Consider the following 22,181-nt stretch of genomic DNA (forward strand, 5'->3'; position numbering starts at 1 on the left):
AGGAGGCCACTAGAGGGCACAGTGTCTGGTCCTCCAGCAAAAAGCAAACGGAATGCTCAATAGAAGGTTGAGAGCATGTAGCAATGGCATGCAAGGACCGAATAGAAATCCTTTTTTTCAAAACAAGCAATGTTTTTGACAATGCTGCACACACATATTTCACTGAAGACTTTACATCCGACAATGTTTTGTTCCGATAGGCCAGCCCAAAGCAGGGTCTGGAACCTACTCCTATCGCTATAGACCAGAAAGGACCCTATGTAGAAATGAAAGTTGGGATAAGGCGCACACTTTTCTGGTGGACACAGTAGGTCAAGAATGCTCTATTGCCCACGCAATGTTTCCAGATATTCCCCTGTCGGGCAACAAAACATATCAATAGGGTTCTCTGGTACCTCAGTAGTAAGCCCAGTCTCTAAACCGGTGCCGATTTCTTTAGGGCCTTTTACTGACTTATGTCCATTTTTATTGACGACCAAATGCAGTGAAAATCTGCTGGGATTGAATTTATTGTAAAAATTGCACGCAGTGATTTACTGCTCTCCAGATGGAGTGTACTTGACCATTTCTCCCCAGCTGAATTCCACCTCACAAATCATGGCTTTGCTTTTAACCAGTTATTTGCACCAGATACCTACACATTTATGGGCGATAAATGACAATGATGTTGGAATTTTAGATCTTGAACCAGTGTGCTTGTTCACCATCAACTGAAACTTTATGCTTTGGAATGCAAGGCAGTGTAACACCGGATTGTAGTAAGGAGGTAAGGGTTTACCGGCACTGGTACCCTTACCGGTACCGGTAAACCCTTACCGCCATCCGTGTAATGAGGCCCATTGACTTGTAAAATGCATTTTTTAGCATTCCTATTCACCCAGGTAACAAGTACCTGTTTGCTTTCTCCCTTGGGGTACGCTCCATTACTGTCACACAAATACCGCAAAGATACACTGAAAGTCCTAGCATTTACAGTAGGGCCCTTAAGGAACAACTAAATACACTAGAATTATCTTCCACTTGCACACTTGTACAGTACATGGATGACTTACTTATTGCTGCAGATTCAGAAAGTGCTTGCAAGGAGGGTCATATTTTGTTACTAAAGCATCTAGCAGATAATGGTCATAAAACCTCTTTGAAGAAATGTCAGTATTATCAACAGGAGGTCGGCTATTTAGGCTATCTCCTGTCAAAGGAGGGAAGGCGCCTTGCACCTGAAAGGATACAAAGCATCTCTGATATGGTGATACTAAATACACAGAAAGAGGTTACGGCTTTTATCGGAATGGCTTCCTATTGCAGGCAATGGATTCGACATTAATGGATTCCACATTTTTCACTTTTAACTAAACCTTTGTTGACATTGACCAGGAAAGACATACCGTTACCTCGACCTTGGGATACGGATTGTCAAAACGCTTTTTATCTGCTCAGAACAATGCTATGTTCCGCACGGGTCTTGGGCACACCAATTTATAGTAAATAGTTTGTGTTGTTCATGCATGAGAGAGATGGATGTGCTTTGGCTGTATTGACACAGGAACATGGAACAGGCCAATGCGGCTATTTTTCCTCCGCGTTAGACCCTGTTGCATGCGTTTTGCCGAAATTTCTCAAGGCTGCAGCTGCTGCCGCTGCCTCAGTTAAACAGAGTGAAGGCATGGTTTTGGGTCATTCCTTAACCATGATGGTGCCTCACTCGGTAGATGCACTACTAAATAGAGCGCAGACTCAGCATCTCACATCTTCCCGGCTCACGAGATACGAGCTATTATTATTTGCACCCAACAACAAAATGAAGAGATGCTGTTCTTTGAATCTGGCCGAACTTTTACCTCCTATAAACGAAGACAGTACTAATGACATGACCCCCCCCATGATTGTCTTCATGTCACTGAACAAGACACCAAAGGGAGGATTGATGTAAGCGACACACCCTTGCCATCCCCGTATGTGGAAATATTTTGTGATGGTTCATGTTTCAAATTCCTAGACAGCACTTCTACTGCTGCTTAGGCAATTTCTACTTTAGACACAATTATTGAAAGCAGGAGAATTCCTCACAACTCTGCCCAGGCTGCAGAAATAATTGCTTTGACTAGAGCGTGTGAGATATCCCAGGGGCTTGGAGTGAATATTTATACTGATAGTCAGTATGTCTTTGGTGTAGCTCACAACTTTGGGGGTCTATCGGCCGAGAGGGGATTTTTAACTTCTCATGGTACTAAAATTCAACATGGTCCTTTGATAGTGCAACTATTATCAGCATTGGCTCTGCCTAAACAACTAGCCATAATGAAATGTGCAGCACACCAGAGGGTGACTGACGATAGTGGGAGGGGCAATGCATTTGCAGACAAGATAGCCAAACTGCCACAGGCATGCAATCAAGAATGTATGTTTTGGACTCTCCTAGGTGGGTTGCTGAGATTGGGATGATGGAAGAGGGCATTAGTAGCGTGAAACAAATTCAGGCCGAAGCCACAGCCGAAGAGATTGAACTATGGGGTTCTGGCCCAGCAGGGTTGGATAGTGAGGGTTGTCGGGTTGATCATGAGAAACAGAGGTGGATGCTGCCCAATGCTTATGTAACAGCTGTCGTTACTATGGCACATGGCCCAGTTCACATCAGTGCCAAAGGTATTTGTAAACGTCTAGACCCAGTATGGAATAATGACAACATTCACAAATTTTCAGAAGGACTACTTCAGAACTGTATGATCAGTCTACATCAAAGCATTGGAAAGGGATCACCAGTACCTAGGGGTAGTTTTAGACCTCTTTCCATGCCAAAGTTAAAAATATGTGTTAGTAGTGATATGTTCATTCAGCAAATGGGTCGAGGCTTTCCCTGTGAAGGACAATACTGCCATTTCCACTGCAAAAGTCATGCTAAAAGAGTACTTTCCGAGATTTGGGTTACCTAGAGTAATATGGTCCGATAATGGACATCATTTTATTGCCGCTATCATACTACAGGTATGCGAGGGGCTACAGATTAAGAAGCATTTCCATTCTGCAAGGCATCAACAGAGTGCTGATTTAATAGAACGCCATGACGGCATACTTAAGAACAAGCTAACGAAGGTGTGTGCACACAGCAAACTGAAATGGCCCGATGCCCAATCACTAGCACTGTTATCTATGAGGACTATTTCTCAGGCAAAAAACAGGACTTTCTCCCTATGAAATAGTGATGGGAGACCTGCTAATGTATGGAATGCATCCAGACCTAAGAAATTGTCAGATATGGAATACCCACTATTGTCTGATTATTGTGATCAGTTAACTCAAAATCGGCCTTTGATTCACCAACAGGGTCGTGCAGCACTGCCTGACAAATATGTGGGACCTGGTCACCGGTTTCGACCTGGTGACTACATACTGGTGAAAGACTTTGAGCGGCTGTTCGGGTGGACTGGAGGAAACACTGGATTCATGCAGCACACCTAAAACAAGTGCCTTTGCCTTTGCCCTATGACAAATGGCAGAAGGAGGAAGGCAAAGATCTTGAAACCAAGTGTGTGCCTTTCAGTAAAGGCCCATATCCTGGTCCTGAGACCAAGCAACCCAATCATCCAACACTTCCACCACTATCTTCGGATACTGAACCTTTATTCATGGATCACTCTGTACCTGGAGTGACCAGGTACAACCTTCGACCACGGAATTAGCTAGAGGATGACATTTTGTAGTTAGGAAAGTGTGGTAAGACTACTGCACCCACAAGAAACCAACGCAATTCCCTCTATTGCCCCACAAGATGCAAAATGTGAAAACGCTTGTTTGGAAGCAGAGGGGGACTGGGAAGGGAAGACTAACGAACCTTGATTTGACTACAAGAATACAAGCAAGATGGGTCACATGGTCAGGTGCCACCCACGGGTGAACTTATAGAGCCTGTTTCAGTGAGGCTTCTTAACGGACACTGAAAGACTATGCCACTGTTTGGGGCATGTATAAACAAGGACATGGAAAGTATTGCCACTGGACAATACACGTCTAAAGGACTATGGTCCACAAGGGATAAATGCATCATCATAATTATTGTAGCATCTATTACGCTCGTACTGATACCTGTGTTATGGTTTTTGGAAAGCCAAGACCCTCTCAGCATAATGTTACCTACGGTCAGCTCCTTGTCTCCTCTCTATGTACACTCAAATACTCTTTGTCTCCTTGATCTCGAACATAGGGAGGGGTATTTCAACAACACTGTCATCTGTATTATGAATGATACACATGCTATCCTAAACAGAACAAATTGCTGGGTATGTTCTCACCTCCCACAGCTTGGTGAGAAAGGTTTAGGTTGGTACATATATCCACTCCCATTGTCAACAGAATGTTATGCTTCTTTTAGAGCTCTATTCTTTGCTAAATGGAATGATAGCATCACTGGTAACTTTGATGGGACAAACATCAACGAGTTTGATTAATGGGTATTGCTGCCTCTAGGGACCTCTGTCTTTGCTAATAAAAGCACAACCAATGTTGCCTCTACCAAATATGAAGATAAGAGATCTCGACCCTACCAATCGATGATATCATTTAGAATGTAACCAGTAGAAATAGGAACACCATCAACCATGATCCTGATACAGTCCCATTTTGTTTAATGAAAGAAGGTTCCCGATATATGGGTAACGTACATATGACAAATGTATGCACACTGCAAATTTGATAAACGAAACAAGGCCATTATACATCGGGGGACCCATTTACTTTGTCTGTTGGAAACAAGTGTATCCATGGTTACCCAAGGATTGGCAGGGAACATGTTACTTGGGGATATTGCTGCCAGACGTTTACATAACATAAGCTTCAGAAATAATGAAACATCGCCCTAGGAGAGAGATCAATGATGACACAGCTCTCCAGATATTAGAGGATGTAGCAAAATCCATGATTCCATTTTGGGGACAAATAATAAACTCTCAAGATATTAGGAAATTGGCCAGAGTATTAGAGAAAACCATCAATGAAACAACTGATATAATGGTTAATATGACATTAGAACAAAGAGCTATTAGATTAGTCACTCTTCAGAATAGAATGGTCTTAGATGGCTTGTTAGCTGAGTGTGGAGGAGTATGCAAAATGGTTGGATCAGCATGTTGCGTTTACATACGTAACTCCTCTCCTACTGTGTTCCAAGCTATCAAAAGATTACATACACTAAGTTCTGAAATTCATGTCTGTGAAGGAGATTGGAACATTGGGACATGGGCTTGGAATCTATTTAGAACTTGGGATTGGAAGATATTCTCTAGCTTTTGTCATTTCCGTCAGAGCTATCTTGTTCTGTTGCTGTTGCATACAGCGCTTGCCAGTTTTAGATTGAAAAGTAGGAAACTGCTGCTCTAGAGCTCTGGAAAAATTGAAATCTGTTCCTTATCCCTCTGTTGCTATAACTAATTTCAAACAGTTTATGGTTATCTGATTCTGATGATGTATGACTTCAATATGTTAGCTTAGGCTAAAAGTAGGGTTTGTGAAAATACATCTATTTTGTGGTTTTCTGTATTAGCATAGACGCACACATTGAAGTGCGCCATTCAGATTCCATTTAGGTTTCTTTGCTCACTTACTAGGTTTTTCATTCTGCATGCAGGAAATCATTGCAGCCTGAAAGGCTGGCAAACTTGTCTATGTGAGGAATGCTTAACTAATGGAATTTATCACCTTGAGCCTTGAACAGGCAGACACAGACAGACAAAGATAAAGGGTAGTTCATGTTCTTCCCTGTCTTCTGCTTCCCGAAGCTAATCACACGACTGATGTTTAGAAAACATGATGTACCATAATGTACTATGGACATTTTAGAGAGGAAATGTTAATTGAATTACCGAGTTGAAATGTGACGTGCCCTTTTGGTGTAAGACAAACAGTGCTAAATATAAATATGTAAGTCTGGTCTGAAGTTGAAGGAAGAACTAAATACTGGTATGATTATAAGTGTTAAACTGTTATGTGAAGAATCTGGAGCAGGCTAACATACAGCGGGCGAGATCCCCGGCTAAGTTGCCACTGGCAACAAGGCAGGAAGCATTACACTAGCTCGTTGGCTAGGGAAATGGTGGTCAGGGAGACAAACTGTGCACTCCAGTCAAAGTTGCATGAGCAGGTGGGCTAAGAGAAGAAAATGAACTCTCTCGGATGCCAGCAACATGAGATGGAAGAGGAGCGACTTGGATTTTTCATACAGAAAGGATAGAGGAGGAGGGTCTCTGGGGCGTAAGGGCGAATTAACTGTATGGACCAAGTGGGAGAAAGATAGCAAAGGGCTCTCTCAGATCCAGAGAGAATGCAATTTGAGGAGGTGAGTGCCTCGCACGAGAATGGATGCTGGATCAGCTACAGAGAAGTCACCCACAGCGAAGTGACCCTGATCCGAATAATATCTATAAAATGCCAATTACAAAACAATGAAGTCAATTAAATGAGAAAAACAAAATGGTTGCTTTCAACATTTGTGCTATGTCCAAAAATGACAATGAAGATTACCCCTGCATACTGCGCAGGGAGTCTTGATTATATTAGACAAGGAGGCGAGCATTATGCTTCAACTTCTTTAATTTTACTCTTGAGCAGATTCAACAAATAAACAGAAAATGATCTTAACTCTCTAATTCTCATTTTTTTCCCCCAAACTACATTTCACTCTTTTCACACTCCTTTCTGTAATCCTTAACACTTCCTGTCCTTGGCCTCTGGCCTCTTCCTGCCCTTTGCTCCACCTCTTCTTTGTATGCTGTGTACTGATCCACAACACTGCAACTGTAACTCCAACAGCAACCAAAACACATTGTCCGTGATAAATCCTCAGGCAATCATGGCCTTTCTGAACTGGTCCTGTCCATTCACACGTGCGCTCTTGAGGCTCCTCTTCACCCCTTCTCCTGGTTAGCCGTTCTTCTGGTCATGTCCTGTCAAACCAGAAAGAATACCATTAGGGTGGAGAATGCACTGGCCTGCACTTCATAAGGAAATAAGCTGATAATTAAACAGATTTAATTCACAGTGCATGCGCCGGGTGGGAAAGTAATGCTCGCCTCTGTGTCTTTAAAAGAATCAAGATTCCCTGCGCAGTATGCAGGCGTAATATTCATTCTATGTCAATACCGGAGGCGAGCATTATGCTTGTTCAAAGCTCTCAATTACATCCTCTGATGGCACTGGCTTAAAGTCAAATTTAGCCCAATCTGACGCTTGTACTCTAGCTCTGAACGCTTTGGAAGTCATAGCTACTCTGACCAAATGTGCCCCAAATCTACTCAGGTCAATCCTTGCTTGCTGCATGATCTTGCAGACCCATCTAGTGATGATGACTGTAGCCATCGCTCTGTAGGGCTTTCTACCCCAATGAACAGTTGCGACACCCCAGCGGGGCGTAGCTCTGCGTTCCTGAGTTCATTCTCTCGTATGCAATCTGCTACGCACAGCTTTGGTGGTCCGGTCACATAGGGATACGAGATCAAAGAGAATTTAGTCTTCGTCCACCTAGCAAGAGTGAAGGTAATTCCATCAGGTCCGTAAATCTTCCTATCTGTTTCCAGTGCTCCAACGTCTGAAACTCGCCTGCATGACACCAAGCACAGCAGCATGGCCAGCTTCCCCGATAATTGAGTCTGGGACAAATGTCTGTTCGACGGCCAGTCTTCCAGGAATCGTAACACTATGGTCACATCCCATAGCAGCGTGTATTTTGAACCCAATGGAACTCGAAACCGCGCACATTTCTTGAGCCTGACCACCGACGGATGATCTCCCAGTGACGCTCCGTGTACCTGCATATGACCTGCCGATATTGCTGACCTATACACTCCTATGGTCCTGAAGGCCTTGCCCTCCTCTAGAAGGGAGGCCTGAAAATTGAGGACTGCTACTAGAGGGGCAGAAACAGGAGGAATATCTCCCCTTTTGCAACAGGCTGCCCATTTACTCCATGCCATGTCGCACAAGTCTGTGATAAGCTATGCAGCTTGGCCCGAAACGCCTGCCAGTGTCCATCTTTCCCTAATAACTTGGGCACCATCCGGGGCAGAGTTCCTGTCACTCTCAGAGGGTGAAACAACCCAGTTGGGCCTGTGAGAAGGTGTTCTCCTGATGGAAGAATCTGCTGGAAATCCAAGAAAAATTCCATCAGAGCTGGAAACCACACTTGGGACTTATCGTCGCTCTCTTTCTCTCTGCAGACCTTCGCTAGCACTCTGCTCATCAACATGAAAGGGGGAAACGCATAGTGCAGTTTCCCATTCCAGTCTTGCAGAAACATGTCCATTCCCTGTGTGGCCAGATCCAGCCTCCAGCTAAAATACCAAACCTTCTGCATGTTCAGTCTGGAGGCAAACCAATCTGTGTCTATCAGCCCCCATAGCTGTTCCAATTGACTCAATATCTCCTTGCTGAGCTTCCAGTCGATGAAGTCCATCAAATGATGCGAGTTTTCAGTCTACTACCACGTTGAGTGTTTCCGGAATATTCTCGGCCGTCACTGAGATATCCCTGTCTGCAGGCAATAACGTCAGAAATCCTATGCTAATTCTGCCTGGAGTCTGGGCTTTGTCCCTCCGAGATGATTTATGTATCTGACTGCTGAGATATTGTCCATATTCAGCAATATGCAACAATTCGCCTTGCCCTTCGTGAAGGCTTTTATTGCAAAAGACCCAGCTAACAGTTGTAGACTGTATTTTTACATTTTTACTTGTAACTCTTCGGAGCTCCATTTATCTCCTGTTTCTAACGCACTGCACCATGCTCCCCAGCCTGCTCTGCTGGCATCTGATTCCACGACAAAATCTGGGCGGTCTCTGAAGATGATGTGCCTGTTCCATGTGTCCATATTCTATAGCCACCACTGTAAATCTGTGTTTTACTCTTGGTCTAGTGGTATTGCCTGATGATACCTCAGGCTTGCTGAAGGTGTCTGATCTTCAGCCTTTCAAGAACCCTGTAATGTAGGGTTCAGTAATATCAACCAAACACCTATGGGGAGGTAAGAGGATTAGGAGCCCTCTTTTTGGCACAACCTCTATATTTTTAGGAAAAACCTAAATCAGTAAACAAAACAGTGCCAAGGGGCTTAAATTGGTCCCTTTTCAAATTGTGTCCCAATGCCTGAGGCGTTAGTAACCCATTATTGATTGGATTCCAGACGATTTTATGAAAAATATATGTAATTTATTAATTGTCATCATTCTTAAAAAACTTTGAGTTAATTCATCGTCATCATTAAAAACAACAATAACCAGATAACTGGTACAAAGTGCAACTGCTAGTAGCATGTACCTCTTCACAATTGGAGGTAAAACAGCAGAACAGATAGACAAAATATATATAGGATAATCACCATAGATACCAAAAATTAATAATAATAAACCGTGTGAAAACCAGGAGTGAATAAAGAGTGGGGTCACTCCAGGGTAGTGTTGTGTAAATGTCACTCAAATCAGCCTAGTCACTCACTACATTAATTCTAATTCAAATTCAGACATTCTCATTCGTACATTCATCATTTTCCCAACATGTTTCTTTCTGAACGTGAGTGTAAACAAAGAAATTCTTCAGGGGTGGTCTGCCGTCTACCAGAACCAAAAATCACCCATTACTGATGTTGGTGAGGATACATAACATGAAATAATCATTACAATCAGATCATTATAAATACCAGCAGGTAAAAAACACAATAACAAATGCAGTGGCTATAAGCACATGTACATGTGAATTGGTAATCCAAAAAAACTCTCTTCTTGTCCAGTAAATGATCCAAAAAAGTGTTTAGGACTCAACAGCAGGGGAGGAACTCCATATCTGAAAAGGGAACAGATCAGGGTAAGGAGTAAGTAATACCCTGTTTATTCATTCTCTACTCAATACTCAATAGAAAGAAATGAACATTAGAGTTTGACCCAGTTACTAAATACTGGTCAACAGGTGATAAACTGTCTGAACTGGCAATTTTATCATTAAGTGTGGTCTCAAAGGAACATGAAAGCGGTAAAACTCGATAGGCCTCAGTACATACAATCTGGCAGTACTGTAGAGCGTGGACAGAAACCACTGTTCAAAGTACTACCTAGAGCGGGAATAGTTAAGTGAAAACCTCTTTAAACGACATTATTGTACAGCATGGTACTCAATATGCTACATTACTCAAGATACTTCCCAAAGCAGGAGCAAGTAGAGAAACACAACTGTTAACGGTGCATATCTGCATTACGGTACTAAATATTTTCGCATCAGAATCGTCACTTACATCAGAAAATGGAGATTCACAAAAGGAGTGCAGAAAAAGTCATCCGAGTTGGTTGATATATGACTATATTCATGCAGTCTAGAGTTACATCGAACACCCTTGGTTGTTCTGCAGCAGAGGGGCAAAAAGGAAAACGGAATGCGTCCTTGTCAATGTGTTGCAAGGCCATTGGAAATACACGCAGCAATGGTGTAATAGACTGCTTAACATTCTTTTTGCAATCATAATCGCGCGGTATAGAAAGTCATCTACTATCATTTCCCATCGTGTTGGAAACGTTGGGGCTTACATCTGCCGGACCCAGGACAGCTGTCCAGTAGCTTTTCCTGTGTTCATAAGTAGCCAGTGTGCTACAAATGCCGTTTAATGGCCTGTGAATAATAACAGCATGGGATGCATTAAGTGCCCGCAAGGCGTGAAAAGAAAAGAAAACCATTCTCCCAAATATCTCTGCTGATAGAAACTTAACAAGGCTTCGATTGCTGAGGGGGGGGGGTCTTATAAAACACAATCACTATGCACGCATGAGCAGGAGGGAAATAAGCAGCGGTTGTAGCTCATTAACTCCGGCACTCCCACTCCATAAGTCTAAATGAAGGTCCGTGTTCAGCTCGCTTGAAAGTAACATGCTTTACATATAGGTGACTATTATACACGTGCTCTAGGTCTTACTGTGTCGTGTACTGCCTCCGAAGATTCTCCGTCTGTGCTCACAGTGCCGTTGCTGGAGTATGCGGTGCATCACTTGATAAATATACCTGAAAAGACGTGTCTCTGAACGTCTCACGTGTCACGTGATTTAAGCAGTCCAATGACGTATGGTAGTGACGCATCAAGTTAGTACCCATGGTTGGTAGTAATTAGGAATGGAGAAGCCCCTCCTTTCGTCTGTGTTATTCCCGTGATTATGCGAAGACCCTCATTGAGAAGGAGAAATCCGTCAACCATATGCACATTAGCGGTCAGTCAATGTATGGTTTTTAATTTAATGGTTGCATTTCATTTATGATGTTGTAGTAGCAGTTTACAGGTTCCAATCCGCTCTCTTATTGAGCCCAGTCCTAGAACTGTGGGTTAAAAAAATGAGTTGTTGTTCTTTTTTTAGATGGGTCGTTTTGTCTCTGTTGGAATCCATACTGGGAATCAGTTTATAGAGCACTGTCCATTTCAGATCTTCTAATGTGTGTTGGTGTTCTATCCAATGTTCGACCATGGGAGCATTTCTAGTTCGATTTTTTAGGCAACTTTTATGTTCGCCAATACGGAGCTTCACCTTCCGGTCTGTTTTACCAACATAGATTTTCTCACATGGACACCAGATGGCATACACCACCAAGCTGGAATTACAATTGGTATGTGCTTTCTGTTGCCATTTGGATTTCAACCCTATATCTACTTCTGTACTTTTCGTTGTATATTTACAATATACACACTGTCCACATGGGTAATGGCCCACAATTTTCGGAAGGCCCCATAGCTGGGACAAGCTCGTTGTGGATTTAGGTCCAAGTAGCACATCATTCCTAGTCACCTGTTCTTTCAAATTTTTACTACGTTTAAACGCAACAACGGGTCTAGGTACCGTTATCTCTCCTTTTTCCAAGATTGGCCAATTTCTCAAGACTATCTTCTTGATATAATTTGACAAATTGCTGAAGGTGTTTACAAAGATTATATTAGAATCTTTCTTGGTTGCGGAATGTTCTATGTACTCTAGTAGTGACTCGATTGTTGTTATTAGCTCTTTTGAGGGCTTTCCTGACTATCTTTTGTGGAAAGCCTATTTGGTATAACTTATTCTGCATCTTAACTGCTTCTTCGTTAAAGTCATCCTTCTTGGAGCTGTTCCTTTTGAGCCTCAAAAATTGGCACAGAGGGAGGTTATCCCTTACATGTTTTGGATGTGAGCTGCTGTAATACAGTAGCAAATTTCTGTCTGTTGGCTTGTTGTAAGGTTTGACAAAAACACTGTTCTTAATGGGGCCTACCATAATAGTAATGTCTAACAATACAAGTTTGCGAGGGCTATAATTAGATGTAAATTTGAATTATCTGTTTTGGCTGTTAATCCACACCAGAAACTCTTCAAGAATTGTTTCTGGGCCAGACCAAACCACAAGGATATCATCGATATACCTTCGCCACATACGTATGTGTCTGAAAAAAGGATTTGTAGGTTTCATGATGCTATTGGTTTCGAAAGCTTCCATGAATAGGTTAGCTACACTAGGAGCTAGGGTAGCTCCCATGGCCATGCCATGTATTTGCTGAAAAAATTCACCATTGAAATGGAAGTAGTTTTCAACTAAGCTCATTTCCGCACACCAGAGGATGAAAGAAATAGGTGTACAGCCAACTTCATGATCAGAAATAAGTTTTTCTTCCAGCTTTTCAATGGATATCCTCTGTGGGATGCTAGTATAGAGTGCTACCACATCTAACCCTAGTAAGATTTCAGTATTCAGGTCAAAAGGTAGTCTTTCCATTTCTTTTATTATTTGTGTGGTGTCTTGAACATAAGATGCCATTTTGCGAACCATAGGTTGAAGAAAGGTATCTGCAAATTTCGACAAAGGTTCTAATATTGAGTTGACCCCGGAAACAATTGGACGCCCCAGCGGTTTTGTCATGGATTTATGAATTTTAGGAAGTGTATAGAATTGAGGTAAGCGCGGTTTATCCTTTTTGAGGAAATCTGCCTCTTTTTTGTTGATCCATCCTCTTTGCTCCGCTTCATCCATTTTGTTATTAATCATGCTTTGTAATGAGGACGTGGGATCTTGGTTCAGTAATTTGGCTTGAATGGAGGACGCTAACAGCCCCACTACTCTCGCTAGTGCTCGGCAGGGATGGACTGGGCCATCGGCCATTCAACCCATGGCCGGGCCGATCACTACTTGGAGGGCGAGATCCAGGGGGCCGGTACCATGCCTGGGCCGGTTTGGGGGTTACTATGTGTAACTTATGTTACTTTAAGTAACGCAAGTTACATTGTGTTTGCTTTGTGACCCGTTGGTCGCCACGGATGCATTCGAAAGGTATCACCAAAGTGTTACCTTTCTCTGATGAATGCCTGGCTGCATCATCACAGTAGAACCGGGGCGGGCCTTGCCAACCGTGCGCAGAGTGCACTGCAGGCAGCCCTGAGCCAACTGCCAACAGACAGTCTGCTACACCATGGCGCTAGCCGCCAGGTGAAGACAAGTGTTACTATTCATCTTGAAACAATTCACACTGGGAGCAGCCAGGCTGGGTGGGCCGGGGCTGACTTGGCAGACTGGCCCGCTCCCAGTGAATTGTTGTAAGTAACATGAGTCCCAGGCTGTCCGCATTTGCAACTTGTAAGTTGAAAATTGGTTCTTCCTCTAGACTCCAAGTGCATTAAGGCTCTGGTGGCTGGGTGCTAGGGGCAGGGGGTGGACTGGGCGGGCTGATCCTGTTGTTACAATACATGATACACCTACTTCACGATGCTAGCTGCCATGCATTACTCCTGCATTAAAGCCCTGCGCTGTCAGCGGCTGCACATAGCCGTCTCTCCTCACTTTCATTCCATCTCGCGAATAACTAATGCACGGGCATAACTGAACCATATGTCAGCCTGCTGCGAGCACATTTGCTTGTCAATCTAATTTTAACCCCCACAAGGAAGCAAGCGTTTTATGTAAATCAGACTGCCATGCTGTCATTGACTAGTGCTTTATTTGCCCACTAGCCTTGCAAGGCACGTGCTTTATCACATATTCACTTTCACCTGTGACTGGAGAATTAAAAGGCTATGTCTCCTCTTGGCTGGTAAAGGCAGGATGCTCTAAATCTGTGCATTGTGTCGGGACCACAGAGATAAATGGCACATCTGGCAGCGCCTGCCAGGGTGGTGCCGCGCCGCACGCCAGCACTTTCTGAAATCAAAGACCTTTCGTGAATGGTAAGTAGCGCGTTGCATGCTTCAAGTTATGCTTCAAGTTATCGCAGTCTGTGTCTGCTGGCCACTTCCCAGCACACACTCGCACTTTACATATTCGCCACAGTCAGGTTTCTTAGCTTGCAAACAATTAGAAGTGCATCATCTCATAACATATGTGTGCATTTTAACCTTTTGTAGCAAAAACCCTCACCCTTCATGTTATGTGTATGGTTCATGGTCTGGAAAATAAACAGAGAGGAACCTCACCATTCCTGTATCGTTACAGCGTAATATTGACTGACTTTGAGCAACACAATCTATGTTTAAGGACCCTCAGGTAGGTCACAGTGATTTTGTAGCTCTGCAGCCGCGAGCACCATTAAGTTGGGTAACAGCTTTGAAGTGGGAGAAATTAGAATGAAGAGCTATATAGACACCTGATATTGTTATTATTACTGTATATTCTCACAGTAACAATTTGGGTCCAAAGACATTAATTGTATACCACAACCAATATTTCAATTATAAAATCTCTTTAGTTATTCATCACAACCAAAGGCGTAATTTTGTGTTATTATGATGTTTTTACATGCTAGATATATTTCAGCAGCACAGTGATGTCCTTTATACTGGCCTTATGCGTAGGGTCTCTAATGCTGTTATCTGAATGGTGGTTGGTAGGAAGAATTCTCATTCTATGGCTAATTTCCCTTACCTAGTGAGTCCCTCAGCAGCTTTGATGGATTTCTGGAGTTTATTTTTTCCACTTGGTAAGAGTGTGAGTTTTTCCCCCACTCTTACCTGTGTTTTGCCATGTGTATTTCATCTGTTTTTGTGATTGTGGACTCTGGAGTACACCACTTCAATAGCCCCACTATTTTGTGTGTTAGCAGCACCTTCAGTGCAGTTACACAGGGTTGTCGTTTTGTCTTCACACCGAGTCCATTTCTGGGGCTGACTACTGTCCCCCAGAAAAGGGTAAAGTTGCCATTAACTTTACATAGTCATTTAACCACAGATCCAGTACACCCCATCTTATATGGATTATTGGAAAGGGTTAATTCTTAGCCCTTTGTATCTGTACCTCTTGGAGCATTGCTTCGCTCCCTAACATCAAGACTTGGCTGGTGGCAGTGGTATCTACCCTAATTTTCCTACGCGATTATATTACATAACGTGGTATTGTTTTAGGCTATGTTAGTAGCCTCGAACTTTAAAACCGCTAGTCCAAATACTTTTTATTTCGGCTCCGGTTGGGTTTAATCGCCATTTCTTTTTGTTAACATCCTTCTTGGGTCTTTCTTTGCGCTGCAAACCAGCTTTGCCTCCTTTGTTCGCCGACCTTTGGCGGGCTTCTGACCAGAAGCCCTCCTTTGGCGTCTGGATGTCTAGGTGGGCTGAATGTGAGGGAGGGGTGTAGTCACTCCCTGCAAAGGGTCTCCTTGGAGACCCAAGTCGCACTTTGTATTGATTGGCTGAGGTAGTTGTCCGGGCTGGACAACCCCCCTGCTGAGTGATTGACAGCAGGATCTACCCCTTCAATGACTAAGATAATATCGAGTCCGGAGTCTTCTTCCCTTGAGCCTGGTGGGATCAACCAGCTCGTCTTTTCTTCAGTCAGAGAATCCTCTCCAGGGTCGAAATCACTGCTGTGCTGTAGTGGTCCGGAGAGCCATCAGAAGAGCCCTCTCCTGATTTAAAGGAGCACACCTTTTATTCGTTGTTGTCTTTTTCGCTGCTGCTGGCCTCATCCCTGGGTAGTGCAGATCGCTCCAGCCGTCGTCCTTCTTGTCCCCACGACTGAAGCCACAGGAACCGTGAGTCTGCAGGAACTACCAGGAACATCTGCCGTGGCACCAGTTCTTCTCCAACGGAATAAGGTACTGTGCACACTTGGTCTTTCTCTTCGTCTGACCAGCCAGAATCGGGGTGAACCCTTTTCCTCCAGGAAGATTTGTTCTTTCTTCCCTCCTTCTAATAACTTTTCCTTCCATTTGACATCTTTACGAACTCTTGGCATATCGAATCTCGAACTGTTCAACGTGTGATCCTCGGCAACTGAGCATCTGCTCCATTGACACTGGCGCAGGCCTATTGAATTGGTTGTGTGTGGTGTATTTTACGTGTGGTTTCCAATCTATAGAAGTCTATAGAAGTGAAGTGTTTTGTAACAGATGGTTTAAAAAATAAATGTACTTTTTTTTTTTGTATTTTTTACCTGAAACCTTGAATCAGTCAGTGTTTGCTTGAGTCACAGTAATTGTGGTCCTTTGTGTAATCTCTGCTACTGCTCGTTTACTCTTGAGATAAGCCTGGCTGCTCTGCTACTGCTACCACTTTCACATAGTAGTACAGGCTTGTACCAAAGGTGAACTTGCACTACCACTTGTAATCTTAATTGTGTGTAGTGGTCCCAGGATATACCATGAGTGACCTCTGGTCTATGTTATCATGACATGTGACCATGAATAAGCCAATCACAAACAGAGAAGACATGCCTTGAGTCTGGTTCTGCAAAATAAGTATTTAGCAATGTGATGATGGTGTTTTTTTAAAAAAAGAACAAAAGGAATGTTATCACTTTCTCAAGCGTTTACACAAAACATAACATACAACAGACGCATGAACTCTCCATAAGTAGCCTTTTCTGTGAAGTGGGACACGATTCACGGATGATGGTTTGAGGGCCACTTTTTTTTAGGCAAGGGGTGGTCCACTTTTTTGGAGGCGATGGGTGGGCCACTTTTATTTTTGAGTGTCCAAGCCTGTTTCTTGTCCCAGTCCGACCCTGGTGCTCGGAGTGTAATAACTTGCTTGACGAGGCATACAATGATCTCTCTCTTGATCTCTCGATCTCTCGCATATTCCTTGTTGGCAGCTATAGTGTTGTTTTCTTTGTGTCCAGCATGAAACCCAGAAAATCTATTCATCTCGTCTGTGTCATGTCCGATTTCTCCTGATTTATCAAGAACCCTAGTGAAGTCGAGAGGCCTTTCACCCAGGTCGTTTGGTATATAAGTGTCTCTCTGTCATTTGCAAACAGCAGGATATCATCTAGGCATATAATTATAGAAATCCCTTTCTCCCTGATAGCTGATGCTACCGGTCTCATGAGTTAGGTGAATGCCAGCCACGTCGACGCAAGAACGAAGGGCATTGTCTTGAATTGCTAAAATCGTCCTGCCTAACTGAATGCTAGGAAAGGCTGATATTCTTTTTCTACGAATATCGTGAGGTAGGCGTCTTTCAAGTCTATACTTGATAACCAATCCCCTTCTCTTAGGATGTCTCTCAGCTGATGGATACCTTCCATCATGAAATGCCTGTACATCACCCTACCGTTCACCTTTTTCAAGTTTATGAGTGGTCTGACTTTCTCTTTCCTGTGAACCAGGAACATATTGCTCACTAACTTGGGTGATTGCGTGCATCGCTCGATTGCCTCGTTCATTACGAGCTGGCTCAGCTCGTTGTGAAGGAGTTCTCGCTCTGATTGCAACATGTGCATGGGGCACAAGGTTGCTTCCTGCATGGGGTCTTGGACAAACTCTAGCTGTAGCCCACGGGTGGTCTGCAGCACCCAAGCATCTCCGTAAAGCGTGCACCTGTTCTCCCAGAACTCCAATGTCCTCCCCTTTACTGGCGGATAAGCAATGGGTCTCACCTGTGTTGGAGCTTTGTGCTTTTCCAGCTCCCCTACTCCTGTGTCCCCTGGGGAATCTCCCTCTGGTCAGGAAGGAGGAGTCCTGCTGTCTCGCTTTCCAGTAATGGGCTTTGCTGCATTGAGGTATTTGTGACAATTGAAACTGACCGGCAGCTCATCCTTTATAGCGGCCGGTCCTGGCAAAAACTCTACTCGGGAAAATATTTCTAATGGAGGCTTGCACCTTCTCCAGGGAGGTGTAGGTACCTACGAACTCCCCATCTCCTTCCCAAAAGTCTCTACGCAGAGTAAGCCCTGCGCTACTTCACCTGACTCGTAATCTGCAAGGTCGCTCCATTTTGCATCGATCTTTGAGAGGAGCCCTCTCCTCCTCTCTGAGGAAATCACACAATTAGCGCTTCCCAGGAGGCAGACAGCTCTCTGGGCTCAATTCACTAAGGTGTCAGCATTGATTTCCTCGCCAGTATCCCTTGCCCTTTCCACTAGATCCATGATCTTAGCCAATGGACCTGTAAGGTCTAGTACTTTTTCCTGACAAATTTTCCAAGACCGGTCAATACCCATATGCAGGTCTTTGGAAGTCTTTGTGACAAAGACCAGCATTTTAGGATCCAGTTAAGGTGCTTCAGCTACCTTTTGCACTAGACCTAGATGTGGGCATTCTGCCTATATGCATAGTTGTGTGTCTTTATCTAGTGCCTTCCTAATTCTCTGTGCCATATACTTCGCTACCCTAGGCGATGGTTGCCAGTCAGAGGACCTGGGAGTCCTGATATCATCAGGTACTAACATGTCTGACAGTTCCACTTCTTCCACTTCTAGGTGTTTCTCTTACGGGCTCTCTTGCCACTTGTGGGATCTGCCCATTCCCTTCCGGGCTTGCTGTCCTCTTCCTGTGAAGAGGTTGTAGCCTCTGGTGACTCTTCGTCTGAGTCTGCATCTAAATTGCCCATATTATCTTCCCCTGGAAAGGGGGTCAGGAGGCATGGCACTGCTGGTCTATGTAAGAAAGCATTTTCTAGTTTTCCAAATGCATCAGCTGCCTCCGAGTGTCCTGACTGCAGGTGTCCGCCAACTCCCGTTCCTCCCCACTCTCCTCACCTGATTCCAAGTCCTCCAGGTGCAGTTGTCTGTGTGAGAGGTAGTCTTTCTCCTTCTTGTGTGAAGCGTGTCTGTCTTGAGAGGAAGCCACAGTGAGCGCTAATAAATAGCAAACCTGGGACTCCCTTCCCGCGAACAGACAATTGCGAAGGGAAAAAGCCTGAACAGGCAGAAAAAACCCTCCGATGAGGAAAGCATCTGAAGATGGTCCGGAGCAAGCAGCTGGTAGCGGAGTCCCTGAGGCAGGTAGCAGAAGAAAGCAGGCGAAGCCGGAATCCAGTGTAGAGGAGGAACCAGAGAAAAGGCAGCGCTACTGGAAGGGAAACCAGCTAACGCCTCCTCCGGAAATCAACAGAGAACCGAAGCGGCTGGGGAGAGAAACACAGCCGGGAGAGGAGCGGCAAGAGGCGGGCGCGGGAAGGGAGCCATGCCGGCAAGGAAAGGCGGAAGTCAAAGGAAGGGAGCGAGCGGAGAAAGAAAGCGGAGCAGAGACAGGAGAGAATCGAAAGGGTAAGGCGGCCTGCAGAGGAAGTGGACCGAAGACCAGAGAGGTGGCCTGAAAGGCCAAAGCAGGAAAACTAGTGTCAAGACCCAAAGTTGCGAGGAAACGCAGTAAGGAGGGTTGCAATGCGGCGATCGCTGGGAGAGAGGGAAAGAAGTATTTCCCAGCGGGCGCCATGTTGGAAAACCTCTAGACCGTCAAGTGCGCTGGGAAAACAACATAGTGGAACATCCGCTCGACCTCCCACCACGTAGCCGCCAACGCGGATACAAACGCCAAACAGGGCGGCGGATGACACTGAGGCCTTTGCATCCACCCCGTATTTGTGACCCAGGGATTCGGATAGGGTTTGCTCTTCTGGGTATTGCTACTCCCCTGTGGCCTTAACCCTGATGCCACTGCATCAACCAATGAGTTTCCTAGCACCTCATTAAAGCTAAGTGCTAAAACCTGTGCCTTCTCCTGCTCGCTACATTCATAGTCTGACATTCTACTGAATGTCCAGGTGCTGTGTGCCAAATGCCTGAACAAGTCAGTTGAATTGCATGTCTTCTGCTCAGTTGGTATCTATATGTTATATGTTTGCTTATTTATTTTTGCGCCTTGCACCATATTTGCCGGCTCCACCTTGTGGCTGCTCAGACTGCTTTGCGAGCTGTAGCCATGTGTGCTTCTGGGCTGATATGTGCTGGGCTCTGCTATCCCTTTCGCACGATGTGCTCGCCACTTTGCTTTCAGTGCGATCGTTGCGCTGTTGTATGCTGGCTTAATTCATGGTTCCGTGCCTCGGACTGGCACTACGGGCGCTCGTGTAATCACTGCTGCAGTCCGGACCACAATGCTAAGCAAGGTCGCAAAAGTCACATGCTTCGTTTGGCTGGCTCTGCCTCTCTGCCGGAGGGGCCGCTGCACTCCTTCAGAGCTGCTGTGAGCCCTGCGGAGCCAAACGGGACCCCAATCGAGCATGTAATAAAGCATGGGTGCCGCTCTGCTCGCCGCAGGGTGCAGCAGGTCACAACGACTCGCGCATATGTCACGCTTAATAATCCCTTGATCCACTTGTCGGATAACACCGAATTTCGACTAAAGTATACAACGCTGCGCAAATATTAATAATGCGATTTGAAAGATAAGAACGCTCTACATAGATAAAATATCAGTAATTAACAATAAAGATGAAAATACACATTTTGTTATACAGTATGAATGTTCTACAGTAAGAATGTGCACTTATCTTGCTGAAGAGCAGGAAAAGAAGAGGTGGAGCAAAGGACAGGAAGTGGCTAGAGCCCAAGGACAGGAAGCGGTATGGCCTACAGAAAGGAGTGTGAAAAGAGGGAAATGTCATTTGAAAAAAAAGAAAATGAGAGAGTTAAGATAATTTTCTATTTATTTGTTGAAACTGCTGAAGAGTAGAATTAAAGAAGTTGAAACATAATGCTCGCCTCCGGTCTTGACCTAGAACCAAAATTGTGCTGCCCATTGTGGTTGTAATCTAGGAAGGCACGTAAATGCACCCTTTGCCATTCACTTAAATGTTCCCATGTGGATACAGTTAACCTACAAACAGTTAAGAGATCACTGGCTGATGCACCAGAAATTCGCACCAAGCACACTGACATTAATTGCATCATCTGAAATTGATTTGTCCTACACTGGAAAAATGAACAGGTCAGATTTCAAATTTTTTGACAGAGTGGTCAGAGTTTGAGGGGCATGGATCGTCCGCTTTGCCAGTGATTGAAAACTTCTTGTCTTGAGGCAAAACAAACATGATCATTCCAGGCGAGAATACAATGTATCTCAAAATTGCTGGGGATACAAACATGTGGCTGTCAGTGATGGATTGGTGAGTGTTAAGACACAATGTGTCACTGAGAGAGTAATTTCTTCAGCATCACCATAGTACACGACCTCTGAAATGTCTGATTTATCGCACATAAGGGACTCTGGGTTAAGAACACGGATGCATCAGCGAAACACTCAAAAACGAAGGTTCCGATTCACAACATAAAGAGCATAATTAAATATTAGCTCCTACTTCTACTAATATTGTATGCTGCGAAAGTTATTTATACAGATAAACTAACGTGTCTGGAAATTGATTAGATGTATTATAAAAATGACTTTTATGAGCAAATGAGCATTGGAAAAACTAATGCCATATGTTTGTGGAAAGATAAATCAGGAAAGAGGTAAATGATGGCAAAATACGATTCTGACAGAAATAGACGAATTGGAACATGTTACATATTATATAATTATTATTATAATTGTTCTTTTATAACGCGCTCAATACCAACGAGAAGTTTCTAAGCGTGGGATCAGGATTCAAACGTGTGTTGCACTGGGTTGTCTTGCTTTCAAGACAAACGAGTTTCCCCTGAGCTATCTATCCTTCCTCACTGAGAAACTGTGCATATTGAAGGAAACACTGATTAAGAACATATTGCTCATTACGCATGCACAGAAGTGTACTTGTTTAGTCCAGTGTTTATGTACTATGTGGTATGTTTTCATTGCACAATATGATTTCAGATTGGAATGGCAAATAGTCCTGCATTATCTTTGCATCCTATTCCTTTAGTTATGGATTTATAATGAAAAATACAAAACTACTAATACTGCAAGGCAAGGGGGAAACCATCCAGTTATTTATTTTTTTTAATCATTGTTAATTGTGTACTCTGGTATACTGCTGGTCAAGTTAAGTGGGTATCAGGTAATAATGTCCCCATACATA

At 44.0% G+C, this 22,181-nt stretch overlaps 1 protein-coding gene across 3 annotated transcripts in view; it reads right to left on the minus strand.

Moving 5' to 3' along the window:
* Positions 1 to 22,181, minus strand: part of LOC138516615 (cytosolic beta-glucosidase-like) — a 677,786-nt gene that overhangs the window by 170,335 nt on the left and 485,270 nt on the right. The window contains exon 7 of one of the 3 annotated variants that reach the window (XM_069631883.1): positions 9,175 to 9,819. The exons of the other annotated variants lie outside the window; for them this stretch is intronic. Within the exon in view, the coding sequence (XP_069487984.1) occupies positions 9,794 to 9,819 (26 nt within the window). The 3' untranslated portion in view covers positions 9,175 to 9,793. Of the gene's footprint in view, positions 1 to 9,174; positions 9,820 to 22,181 lie in introns of those variants that run through there. 3 annotated transcript variants of the gene reach the window in all.

The sequence above is a fragment of the Ambystoma mexicanum genome, chromosome 6q, assembly GCF_040938575.1.
Source record: "Ambystoma mexicanum isolate Mex_15411 chromosome 6q, UKY_AmexF1_1, whole genome shotgun sequence".
Classification (NCBI taxonomy): Eukaryota; Metazoa; Chordata; class Amphibia; order Caudata; family Ambystomatidae; genus Ambystoma; species Ambystoma mexicanum.